The 13,622-nt window shown below is 43.4% G+C and overlaps 1 protein-coding gene across 1 annotated transcript in view; it reads right to left on the bottom strand.

Moving 5' to 3' along the window:
• Window positions 1-13,622, bottom strand: part of TNC (tenascin C) — a 46,741-nt gene that overhangs the window by 1,801 nt on the left and 31,318 nt on the right. Inside the window, exons 13-22 of the mRNA XM_009873281.1 lie at window positions 10,285-10,407; window positions 8,963-9,106; window positions 7,633-7,752; window positions 7,040-7,183; window positions 6,460-6,590; window positions 5,254-5,386; window positions 3,313-3,464; window positions 2,322-2,418; window positions 1,512-1,673; window positions 97-260 (exon numbers count right to left, since the gene is read on the bottom strand). Of these exons, the coding sequence (XP_009871583.1) occupies window positions 97-260; window positions 1,512-1,673; window positions 2,322-2,418; window positions 3,313-3,464; window positions 5,254-5,386; window positions 6,460-6,590; window positions 7,040-7,183; window positions 7,633-7,752; window positions 8,963-9,106; window positions 10,285-10,407 (1,370 nt within the window). The remainder of the gene's footprint in view (window positions 1-96; window positions 261-1,511; window positions 1,674-2,321; window positions 2,419-3,312; window positions 3,465-5,253; window positions 5,387-6,459; window positions 6,591-7,039; window positions 7,184-7,632; window positions 7,753-8,962; window positions 9,107-10,284; window positions 10,408-13,622) is intronic.

Here is a 13,622-nt window from a genome sequence, read left to right on the forward strand (position 1 = left end):
GCTCCAGTGTCTGGCTAGCTGAGCCACCAGACAGACCTGTAACAGCAAGTCCCCTTCTTCTGAGGCGTCACGGAAGGCTTCAAACATCAAACTCACCTGACTGTGGCTGTTGTCACCATATCTGCCCATCAGATTGACTCGGTGGCAATTCTTGTACCAGAATGCGCCCTTGTATGATAAAGCACAGTTGGTGATGGCAGAGTCGTTGTCCTTGTCAAAGGTGGAGAAGGACCTTCCGTTATGGTACGTCATGGAGTCACCTGGATGGGGGAGATAAAAGTAAGAGCAAGGTCAGCGGTTTGCCTGATTTTAATTCCACGGGAGTGACCATTCTGCATAAAATGGTTGGACTGTGCCATGCGATGTCTGTAAATCCTGGCTGTGTATCTAAGTTTTTAAAAATCGACTTGTTTTAATACATTTCTTTGTTGTTGGAGACAAGTCAAAATATTTTTCCAGGTGGTCTCTAATCCCCAACTTATTAAGCATTTGTTAGGCAGCTCAATTTCTGCACTTCTTCCTGAAAGCTGGATTTTGCCCTTGTAGAGGAGGCAGTGTGGACAAACCTAGTCCAAAGAGACGTCCACAAGAAGAGAAACATGACCAGAGGAGTCTCCACACTTAGCTGATCCATGCAGCAAAGCTACCCAGCTGCCTTAGCTGGAAAAGCAGACAGAGAGACGTCTGCCTGCCTACGACTTCCCACCCACAGGGTCCCGGTGCCCACTTACAGACGGGTGTATGCCTGAAGCAGAGCCCACATTCATGCCTTACCATCTCTGCTACTAGATCCATTAAACTTAAACTGGAATGCTTAGGAAGAGGAAATAGTAGGATTAAATCCTACTGGCTGTAGCAGCTACTACTGCTTTTCACCACCACATCTGCCTTAAATAGTCATTAGTTCTACTACTGCTGCATATCCTTTGTATCCCTGTAGGCTGTGGATGCAGTTCGTGTGATGTTCACAGGGCAGAGTCCGTACACACACATCTCTGTGGTCTGTTTTATGCACCTAGCAGCACGAAATGTTCTCCTTTTAAGACATCCTGTGGAGCTGGATTTCTCTCTTAACCCTTTGAAGCCTTGAGGAGGATTCAATAAGGGCTGCAGGGTTTACCCCAGTATGATTACAAAAGGCAGATGACTTGTTCAGCAAAATTACAAATCATGCTATAGCAGGACTTTGATGCATATTCCACTCACAAGAGATGAGGCTGTGTCGAGCTATTATTAGCTGTTTAAATGACAGTGAAGCATTGACCAAACAAGATATATAGCTGTTCAATTTACTTGTTTATATTCTGTCATAAACATGCCATAAAGTGTGGCACCTAAATGACTGGAAGATTTAAAATTGAAGCATAAAATGCATTGATATATTCATATTTTCAAGCACCTAACACACAAGAGGCACCTGCTGTGGTGCTGATCTGCAACATTCACACAGTTTCCTTGAGCCAGCTGGGAGGAAATTGCAGGTCAGAAATAAAAAGAATATTTTGTCTCACCTGCTGTGCCACTGTACCCATCCACTCTTAGCCGGTATCTGCTCTTCGCATCTCCGACGCTGAACCTGTCGTAGACAGCATAAGCTGTCTCGCCTTTGTCCCGCAGATCCACACGCAGCTCGTACTGACCCTGAGAAGTGATTCTGTGGAGGTTCTCCAGACCTGTGGAGATAAATGGCCAATTCATTTGCCTCTCCATGTTTATTTCTCTGTCATCATGTTATCCCATAAAGGGGGCAGTACTGGCCTGCATAGATACACCAGGGCATAAACACGGGTGAGGTAAGCGAGCTATTTCAGCTGTAGGGTAGTGTTGGCATAAAAACTAATAGTTAAGAAAAGGCTGGCTGAGCAACCTCTTCCCTTCAACTCACAGTAGCAGTTAGCCCTGTGGGAAAAGCAATCACAAAGGTGCTGTATGTTTGGCATCATCTTTCATTTACAACCAAAATGCAGCATGAACTTTGAAAATTTGCTTTTTATTTCTGTTGTCCCCACTTTGCTTCTTTGAGTCACGTGCTTTTGTTGCTGGGGGTGTCCCAGGAGTACAGGAGGAAGGTTTGCAGTTGCTTCTCTAGCAGGTTTGGTGACCCAAGAAGTACGACATCTATGAACTGCAACTGGAAGGACAGGCTTAGACTTGGTGATTTCCATCTCCCTCGCAGCGTGCTGTCCCCAAGTTCCTTCACCCACGCTTTATTCCCCTTCACAAACACTCTTGCCAACTAAATAGAGGCTTTGAAGTGGCTCTTACTCTTCTGGGCTGTATTTGCGTTTCCTTTTTTAAGAAGACAAATTCTTGACACTTACCTATCCAGAATTCATCCTTAAGATCTCCAAAACCAGTCACATAAGTCTTCCAGTTCTTGTAGAAATCCTCCTTTCCATTCTGACGCCTCAGGAACACCTACAACCGCCACGTGCAAGAAGTGTTGTTGACAGACTGCCTTTGGCAGAAAGGGCACCAGCAATGCGGCTTTTACAAACGCAGAGCTTGGCATTGCTGCTTCCCTGCCGTTACCACCCAAAGTAGAAGTCTCACTGCAATTACCGAATAGTACCAAGACTGTTGAACACTCCTTCCTTTTTGTAAGTCTCTAGTTTCTCTGTTGGGTTCCCTGCCTTTTAGTCCCTGCTCTCTGTTTTTTTTAACAGCCCCTTGCAATTCTACATTTCTCAGCCAAGATTTTCTGCATGCCTGTGCCACGTAGCCATGCATTTCTCCAGCTCCTTCCTTTCTGTGCCCTGGGTCCCTCTGGCATGTTCAGATTTGAGGATGTCAGTACAGAGAGCTGGCATTTTTCTTGCTGTTCATTTATTGCCTGGGTGGGATGCATCCCTTCCATAATAGACTGGCCAGACACAACGCCCCATGGTTGCTGAAAAAAATGCTTTCTCTGGCCAGCGGTTTAACCTCCTTCACTGTCTCTCTTATTCAGACACAGCCAGCCCACCCTCCTCTTGCCTAATGAGCTACTTAGAAGGTATGTATCTGACCTAAGATGGTCATTTCAGCACCTCCCATAGCCAGTGGAGAGAGATCAGTGCCTTCCCTAGGTGCTGAAACCACCAACGTGACCCATCCTTTGGGTCATCCTCCAATTACAGAAAGGGCTGGTAAACTTGTTCTAGACACTTAGGTCTCCTGCCTGAGATAAAATTCCCCAAATTTATAGAATAGTCAGCCCTACTGTGATGACAGAGCACTCTGAGGGATGCCAGGGATGGGATCTATCACTGCTGCTCTTAGCACAGGCCGATGCACATGCAGGGGGGTGCGAGACCTCTCCCTCTTACTCACAATCCATCCGCCCCCGTCCTCGCCCATGTCGCAAAAGACTTGTAGAGGCTGAGTCTTGTCCCCGTTCAGGTAAACCGTGTAGAGCCCAGAGGTGGTTTCTCCATTCAGGAGAGCCTGGGAGCAGTCTTTAGGGTAAGGATAGAGAAGACCAGCTGCACACACACAGAAAAGACAAAAGCAATCCATAAGAAATCAGCAATTACAAGGAAATCACTGAATACAGATGACTCGGGAAAATCTGTTGAGGGTCACTGGCACAGCCAGGAATGCACTTGCAATTAACATCCTCCATAACAAGACTCACAGTAAAGAGCAGATGATGTAAATTTTCCTTTTGAATATGCTCTTGCACATCTGTCTACACTTTCACAAGTGTATGTGAAATGCCAGGTATGAATGTATGTGAGATGCTGTGAATGCTACTCCCTGCTACGATGGAAGTACCTCCTCTGGCTGGATACTTAAATAGCATGAGCTATGTTTATAGCAACTTTTGGATAAAGCCAAATCTACCAATCCCTGATTATGTGACAGAAAAGGAAGGGGGAAACACAAAGATAAGACTACAGACAAAAGTAAATAAATTGGGAATATTTTACTAGCAAGTACAATATTAAATAAGCTTTTAGAACACAAAGCAGACAATAGCAGTTGAAACTACAGGGAAATGTCATCAAGCATTTCCTTCTGACAAAAAGCTGATAGCATCTTTGCAGTCAGAACAATTTCTACCCCTAAAAGAGCTTTTCTTTTTTTTTTTTTCTTTTTAAGTTCACTTAGGCCATTAACTTTTCCAGCCAACAGCCCAACTAAGTGACGTTCGAGGCGTGTCCATAGGAGAGTTTTTAAGTGGCTGTTGCTCCCTTACGAGTGTGTTGCACATCCCTGCCTGTGCATCAGCTTTGGGGTTTGGAGAAGAACAGCTCTCTGCACTGAGCTACTTCAGTGGTTCCCTCTCACTAAGTAGCACAGAAATGTATGTTTAGAGTTAGAGCCAGGCTTAAGCATCTGCCTGAACGAAGCTGGCACCGTTCATATGGGTGAGGGCACCCCATTCAGTCCCTGCTTATGGTCGATTTGCCAAATGTCACTTAAATACACCTAGATTTAACTCCTCTCCTATTTTTGTTGTGGATTGTTGCCTGTAGGTGAGGTTCATCCTTCTCTACACAAAGGAGTGACTACAAGCACGCTTCGGGCTGCATAACCTTTAGTGGACTTCTCGGGCTGAAGCTGGTACACGTGGTAGAAGGGAGAATGGAAATGGCTGAAGGTCCTGCTGGGTCTGAAAGGCTGGAAACAGTGAACAGTGAGACAAATGACAGGCAAGGTCTCACAGTTAATACTGAACAACTCTTTTAACGTCACCTGTGAAGTGACCTCAGAGAACCCACACTATTCTTGGGTTCAGCTCACGGGACAGCTGTCCTGTTAGAACTGGAACAGACACGTGAAAACCAACCTCAGAAAGAGGAGAAGAAACACTTGCCCAGAAATTCATGTCCTTGGACCACTGAACTGATTTTTGTGTGTGCGGTTTGCTTCATTTCAACTTAAAATGCTGATTTGTTTTAACAGTTTGCTATGCATCAATAAGGAGGTAAATGAGGGTGTCAGCTTGGATTTTAGACAGTAGTGGTTTTTTCAATATTTGACATGGGAAAGGCAGGATGTTTCAGCAGAGAGAGGACTGTAGAGGTGAAGCAGATGGACATAAAGAAAATAATGTCATCGTGCCACTCTGGGGCAACCAGCTGGCACTTCAGCTCAGGGGGAGCAGAGACTTTTGCACCAATGCCACAAGCAAACAAAGCACATACTGACAATCGCATCAAAAAATCTTCCATGAGGTCTGTGTCTGCTTATTGAAGAGCTCAGCTCTGCCCTGAGAGCAGCAACTTAGACGTTATTTCCGCTGTGCATGTGCTCTAAAGTCCTTACTTGTGGTGAAGATAGTCTGGATCATTTTGCTCCTCAGGGATCTGTCCAGTGCCTGCAGTTTCACCGTGTACTGGGTAGATGGGCTCAGCTCTGTCAGGCTGTAGGAGGTTATGTCGGAGTTTAGGATGACTTCCTATGGGGAGGAGAAATAGTACAGGGAGATTAGATGTGGTGTTGGGTGATGTGGTTTAAGGGTGAACTTGTAGTGTAGGGTTAATGGTTGGACTCGATGATCCCAAGGGTCTTTTCCAACCTGAATTGTTCTAGGATTCTATGAGACCTCAGCGAGAAAATCATAACGTTTGGAACTGTTACATATTTCAGTTTGTCACATTCTTTTTCATGGTAACCATTCACAGTATTTTTAGCCATCTAAATTGTTTAATATAAAACTTTAAGATTTTTACAGAGCTAACTTTATTTAGAAGTTTTGGAAAAGTTACCTGGAAATGCATATTTATCATCATAATGTATGATTTAAAAGCAATATTTACGTGCCTTGAATATACACATTGTTTCTCTCTCTGTGAAACTTGCAAAAAATTGAGACAAATCACCATGTATGAGAAGGAAGTATCATCCTCCATTCTTCAAAAGGCTGTTTTCCTATAACTTTAAAAGATTGATTTTCAGTGTGCTTAGGGAGTTTGCTTTCTTGAAAATCAGAACCCTTTCTGATTTCAGCCTCACTAGGCTGGGCATCCAGAATAATGTGTTGTTTTTGCTGGGATTCACCTTTTTCATATTTAAGCACCTAGTACCATTTAGATATGTAGGAACATAATAAAATTATTGGAGAGCAAGAGGCACTTTCAAAGGCGATTCACACAGCCTTAGTCCCCTCATTTGCACAGGGATGGAGTCTCCTCAGTTTAGAAAGGAGAATCTCCTTCTTTCAAGTGTGTGAATTTATTCCATGATATTCAGAAGAAGGGAAAATTATTGCTTGTGCTTTTATCCGTACAGTGGAGAGATGACTGTCAAATTCAGGCTGCAGTTGAGCTTCTGTTTCAGGTTACAATATAGGAAAATATATGAGCAGGTTTGAAAGGTATTTGTGTTCAAGCTAGCACTGAAATAGGTACTTTGGATTTTACTATGTTTAACTTCAGGCACATGATGATGTTTCATTGCTGGATGCTTCAGAGTATCTCTACTGCCCAATTTTGAGGCATAGCCCTTCTAGTCTGGGTACAAATACTATACCTTGACTCTGCCATCAATGGACTCATAGATCAGGAGGTAACCAGTGACAGGAGCACGTGGAGGCCTCCAGGTAATCACAGCTGTTTCTGACTGAACCTCAGTGGCGCTTAAATCTCTTGGAGCATCCAGTCCTGGAGGAGACAACAGAATCACATCATACTTGGTCTGGCTACAGCCCCCCTTCTCCACTGTAATAACACTGAATTTGTATAGCCCAGCTCTTGGCTCTCTAGTTAATGCCCTGGGAAGAGGCAAGTAACAGGAAAATGAGAAACATCATGATTTCATTGACACTAATATAAAGCCATAAGAAAGCAACCATTGGGATACCTTCAGCATTGGCACCCAAACATTAGCCCCTGAAGAAGAGCTCCTGCTTTGTGTGAGAATCTGTAGAATTGGTGACAGTTTATCACACCAGTCTTCCGCCTGAGAAATTTTGGTGCAAATACTATCAAAATTCAGGTTTCTAGTAATAAAAGCACAATGTGCAGTCTGACTTTACGGTACTAGAGAAATGTAAACCAGGCCAGACTAGAAGAGGTGGCAGCTCTCCCCACAGTAAGGTGGGACATAGCACCTGTAGTAAACTGGGTGGAGAGGGTCTCGCTCTTTTGCGTGTCCTTCAGTGCATGGATACTCAGGGTATACTCAGTTGCAGGTCGAAGGCCCTTCAGGTCATACTCCACAGTGTTTCCTGAAACCATCTGAGTAACTTCTGGTTCTAAGAAGAAAACACAGGAGAGAATAGGTCCCAGAATTATTCAGACGTGTTGTGACATACTCGGCTCCACGGTCCACTTAGTGATATTTTTTCATCACTAGCTGAGAACAAGTGCAAAATAGTAAAAGCCCAGAGCCCATCTCTCTGCTTCCACCTGTATTGAATTTGAATTAACACCAGTCCTTTATCTAGAAGTATTAGCACTCTCTAGTGTTCATATGAATTATAACACCAGCTCTTCTTTTCAACATTTTCAGTTATCCAGACTCGTGTCAGAACTGGGAATGCTTAACTGAAATGATCATTTTTAAAATGCTTCCAGTGAGGCATCTCCTTCAAATAACAGCCCCCCACCGTCCTTCCAGAGTCACCTTGCTGCACCGGTTTCTGAGCATCTCTCGAGAGCTGTAACGCTGTCAGCGCCCTGACCCGTCACTAATTCTTCTTACCATCCTCCGAAGCGTAGGAGACAACGTAATTATCCACAGCAGCAATTGCTGGCTGCCAGGTTGCCAGAGCCTCCGAGTCCGTGATGTTCACCACCACCAGGCCTGATGGGCTGTCCAGAGCTGAAAGAAAGAGAATAAGTGCTCGAAGGAATCTGACAAGCATTCTTGGCTCTGTGCGGTGCTCTGTTGTAAATACATGGCATAAAAGGCACAAACACTGCTGCTTGGTGCAGTTTTATGATCCCCTTTGGAATAATGGAGCTCTGCAGTGCCTATAAAGGGACATCAAATGCCTCTGCTGGAAAGGGAGGTCAGTGTGGGAGAAGATTAAACACTGGGAACAGACATAGCTAACGATGTTCTCAGATGGGTTTTGATATCGTCAATCTTAACGGCTCTGTCAGAGCTGACGTATTTCTCTCAACACCCTCAAATCTGAACGGCTTTTTGGAGCAAACTCAGGAGACAGACTTGGGAAAAATAACTAATGGGATGGCAACAGACAGCCACTGTGACCTTCCACCAGTTTGCCATGCATGTTTAAAAATAAGAGAATCAAACAGCCAGCCAACCATCCAAAACCTCAGCGTGTCCTGCCTTGCTTCCTCATGGGACTCTGTTTCACACAGTTTTGTGCTTTCCCTGAATCAAGATAGATATCTGCCTCCAGTACAGCTGGAATGGGCTGTAAGTTTCATGCTGTTATCCAAAATTCATCATCTTGTTCCTTGCCTCAGCTCTCTGAATACTTGCTGCCTTCCCCCCACAAAAAAATGCATGAATGGAACTGCAAGGTGGGGTCAGCAAGAGCATAGTGGACTCTCATTTTCTGCAGGGGTATTTAAAGCTGTATTGAAAAAACCAAACCAAAACAGGAGAGAGAATGTTTCTAGGCTTAGCACACTGTGTGGAATCTGGGAGATGTAGAATTTGAGTCCACAACGGAAACTACTGTGAACTGCTCAGCTGAGCTGATCCTTTGTTCCCTCATCTGTAAAATGGTTAATTAAACTTCTAAATAATTAATTAAACTTCTAAATAATTAATTAAACTCCCGTGTTTTTTTTTTCTGATGTATTAGGATTATAAATAGGTGAAATGTCTCTGTCTAACTGCAGGTTGGTTCAGCGTTAGCAAATGGGAGCCTGATCACACTTAGAAGTTCTGTGCTCATCTGCAATAAAAAGACACAAAGAGTGAGCAAAAAACTTCCTAGTTCGTGCAGACAGCATAAATGCAATCTCAGTGGGTCTTCAGCTCCAGCTCCAGAGTCTCTCTTACATGACACGCAATACATCTGAAAACCTCCTATTTCCTCTTTGTATGTTACCTGTTTTCAGAATGCCAGAGATGGGGTCACTTTCTTCAAAGCCTTTCACAGAGATGATACTAACGTGGTAGTCTATACCTGGGACTAACTTCACCAGCTTGGTCCTTGTCTTGCTTCCATCAACTGTAACAACATTTGGAGTACCTAGGATGAAGCCAAATGCCGAGGGATTAGTGACACAATACTCCAGCAAATGTTTGAAGGACGTGTTTCAAGTTAAAGACGTTATGATCAACATGGATGTACTGGTACAGGAGGAGGTGAATTTTCCCCAGTTAGTTTCAAGCACCAATGTGAATGGGCAGTCTCAGGAAAAAACACTGTTGCCATGACACCTAAATTTAAGGCACTGGTTCTTATTCATTCCTATTGTCATGCCAACAGTAAGGAAAAACCAACATTTTTGTTCAGGAAAATATAATTTTACAAATGATATGCAAGGCGAAAACACAAAAGTCTCTGTACACGGGAGTTCATACACCTGCAAGGACAGGACTTGCAGTTTAGATCTGATTTGTTCCTAGTAAGGGCCAGAAGTTCCTCCTTCATCTGTCTCATTTGGAATAAAGGCACCTTATATATTATTTTAAGAGGTGCTTGCATGTGTGGGTGAGGACTTAGGACACATATTTGTTTCAAGTTCCAGGAAAGCACTTAGACAAGTGCATAACTTTATGATTGTGGATTGCTCCTTTTCTTCTGTGGGATCACTAGATACTTAAAGTTGCATATGTGCTTCCACACTATATTGTCTGAAGACCTATTTTGCTACTTGTCTTAGTCAATAGTATGTCTTTTATGGTCCTGATGTCCATAATGCTTGCTCTTTAGCTGATTCCTTCCAGAGACGTCCCTGAGTTATGTTAAAAATCTGGTTTAGTACAGGGAGCTTTTCCTAAGCTGAGCACTAAACAGAGATATAGTGGATGGAACAAAACAACATGGGGGAGTACTAGGAAAAAACACTGCCTTGGAAGACTATTATAACCATGATTACGATTGCTGTTTTCAAGGGTCACCTTTTCAGATACGCTTAGCTCATTAAGTGTCTGAAAAATAGTGAGACAATTTGGACAGAAATCCTACCTTAGGAGGCTGAGCCAGAATGGACATTTTTGAGAACGTGGCCCCATTAGGGTGCAACCATGTTCAGACAGAGTTTGGCTACTGGGACCATGTATGTACACCCACAGTCCTGGTCAGCAGTTTGAAGAAAAAAGATATTATCTGGGTAAGATCGTCTGTGCAATGCACAGATAGCAGCACAAAACCCTTCTGCTCTCTCTTTTACCATCTTCCTCCTCACCCCTCCTTGCAGTTACCTCCTGCGACAGGGACATAGGAGATCCGGTAGCTCTCCACGCGTGTGCGAGGGGGTGTCCAGCTGACTGTGGCAGAGTTTTCCGTGACATCGGAGAAAGAAATTCCCTTGGGAGATCCAACAACTGTCAGTGGAGAATAGAAAACAAACACACCACGTAGAAAGAAAAGGTCAATCATTTGCTTATCAGTTGTTAGTGCTGGAACGCTGATTTGTCTAATCTCTCTATCGCAAGAGCTGGTGCAATTGTTACTCTGTCCTAAACAGCACGAATGCAGAGAGTCCCACAGAGTTAATGGATTTATTCCATACTGACAGCAACAGTCTATTTGGTCTGAATTTTCAGTAACATTACAGTAGTGCATACCTTACAAATACCTCAGACGTATCATGTACAGAGACGTAACAGAGATTCCAATGTTTTAGAAAAGAATGGAGGAATACTTACAGGAACGCCATTCTATTACTCAGGAGTCATTCTATTTACAGTTTTTTCTACCCCAGTTTCACTTGGATAATTTTTAGACTTTCCATTGAGTCACTATCCGTGACACACAGCAATAGCCCTTAGCAATAGAGAGCTCTCTCTTCCTGAGCATAAATTTCTACTAAAAGAAACCTATAAAACACCTGGACTTTGGTGCCTGAATGAATCAAGGGCCCATCTTCTCAAGCACTGACTACCTGTAACTTCTCTTGGCTTCAAACTAGAAGTGAAACTGTTTTCTCCCTGGAATCTCTCTCTGAGACCACGATTTTTCTTGGCACGTCCATCCAGAGGACACTCACATAGAACAACCACTGCAGCTCTTTGTCACACAGCCTTAGCCTTTCCCTCCGTAAACCTGAGCACTACGTTTGCCCATACAAATTAGATCAGTAAGCTGGACAAACAAAAGCGAAGTTTTGCCAGAATGACACAATCTCAAGGTGCAAACCAGTATGTATCTGAAACATTCCAGTTTAAGGCTTAATTAAGCTACTGCAAAAAAAAAACAACTTGGGAAGGGCTTCTGGAAGGACATGGTAGAGAGACCTGTCACTTCAAAGTTTACATTGAGCATCTCACTTCCAACTTCCCTTTTTGTCTGTAAACAAAACAACCCTGATGTGTTAAAAAAAACCAAACAGCCCACACAGAGCAGGCCATTAGCACAAAGAGGAGAGATACCGAACATCAGTCACATTAAGAGTGATGGAGACAGGCTAAGGGCAGGGGAAAAGAGGCAAGAGGAGAAAAAAAGCGACTATGCTTGAAATAGCTTGGAAAGAACGTGTCTGCGGGAAAGAAGTCAGGGGGTTGTTTGTTCCATGTGTCCCCAAAGCTCTAGCAGCAATGCACTAAATCAACTGAGAGGCAAGGAAAGAAAAACAACCGAGCTCTCAAGAGAAATGTAAATTATTTCTCTGGAGCTCACTAGACATGTTGCGTTTGTGGGGTTTGCTCACATGGAAAAGCCAAGGAAAGAAATAAAAGAATTAAAAGATATAGAGGAAAGCAAGGTGGGGTTAGTAAAGCTACGTGGCAGAAAAATCTGCTACTGATTTAGGTACAGTCTGAAGGAAACAGAAAAGCATAAAGAAAACCAGTGAAGGAGAGAGAGAAGTGAAAATTATATTGATTTTTCTTCACTTTGTAGGTGCCCTTGGTGACTGGTGGAAAGTGCTAGTGATGACTCTGGAGACCAAGGAGAAGGACCTGTACTCATTTTTCACAGACATGGGGAATTCCAGCCTTTCCCAGAAAATAAATACCCAATCCATCCCACTCGGACTCTGTTGTGCATGCTTCCATCAGCTTCATGCTTGTTTTCTGTACTCGGTGAACTGCAAGAAGAGCCTTGTCTATGTGAGAATTCCATGTCCCCAACTATCCCAACTGTGGCTACTTTCCTGGGAGCAAATCTGGCAAAGGAAGTAAAATGGACCATCACAGCAAGCATCAGTCCTGGAATGAGTCCCAGAGATGTAAGAGAGTGGTACCTTTGAGCACAGGGAAATTAAAAAGGAGGAAATGAAAGCCTCTTCTTGAGCTACCTGAAAGCCAAAATTAAGCAGGCATAAAAGATGGCCAGCATGCTTCTCTCTCATCATCTGTTGGGCAGATACAGGTAATTAGCATTATCCTCCAGCATCATTCCTTGTTAGCTGTATGAGAGATAGAAAACTTTCCTATGAGGTTGCTAAAGCATCCATGATGCCCAAGTAGTTGCTATTCTTTAGGGATTTGGTTTATTCTAACAAATTGTCTTACATTACTAATGGACTAATGGGGTATGTTCACTGGCTTTCTTCTCCTAAGCAGCAGGAAGCACCAGGTTGCATTTATCATGTATAAAGAGCATGTGAAGTGTTCTGTGATCCTCTCAGATGAAAATGCTGTCACGGTGTGGCAAAACACCATTGGAAGAAACGGGAAGCAGCAGCGTGAGACTCACACTTCCTACTTTCATCTTAAAAGAGAAAGAAGAAAAGGAAACCACCGAGAGAACAAGGCAGCAAAAGGCGAACACTGCAAGATCTTTCCCCCCTTCCTTCCTGATGGTGGCAATGCTCAACCCAGACTCTCTCAGCTGCACCAGTTACACCAGTCGGGGAGCTGATCCCTGAATACTGCATTTGTGTGCATAAGGGTATGTGCCCAGGTAGGGAAGAAAGGGGAGGCTGTGAGCGATAAATACAGAGAAGGATTTTCAATCTACATTATTCTTCTGCCTTCATTTGTCGTAGTGTTTGCTTTAGGTTTGCTGGTCTGTTTGCCAGCTTTGTTCCAACTGTTACTCTACTATCTCCTCTACTAAAGCTAAAGACTTTATAGCTAATTTATTCCTTGCTCACTTGTAACTTGTACACAGGTCAGAATAAAGTAAGGCTGAATATAAGCCTGTCTGAGCTATCCCATTCAGGGACAGAAATATTTCTGTGCAACCACACTGGAAATGCTATAAATATACGTATGTTTGTATAATAATCAACTCCTAAAAAAAGAAATTAGTTAGTTGCTTTAGCTGCCCAGCTACCCAGTGTGGTGTTACCTGCAGCCTGAATTATTTAGCTGAATTTTGGTGGCTCCAGCTCTATTATCCATGGGTTATTTACATCTGACAAACATCTTTTGGGCTATTGGCTTCAGTAGGTGACATGTGCTAAATCTCCCTGAAAGAAGTGAATAAGAATGTAGTCATGAGGAAAATGATAACTCTTAGCACTTTACCATAAATATCCTGGAAGTCAGTGAAAATGGAGCCGTGCTGCAAGCAAGTGCAGTTGACTTTAAACATCCCTCTCCATTACAAGTCGACCCGCATGAGTCTGGAGGACGGTGGCTTGTGATGGATG

This window comes from Apaloderma vittatum, unplaced genomic scaffold (assembly GCF_000703405.1).
Source record: "Apaloderma vittatum isolate BGI_N311 unplaced genomic scaffold, ASM70340v1 scaffold3600, whole genome shotgun sequence".
Lineage (NCBI taxonomy): Eukaryota > Metazoa > Chordata > Aves > Trogoniformes > Trogonidae > Apaloderma > Apaloderma vittatum.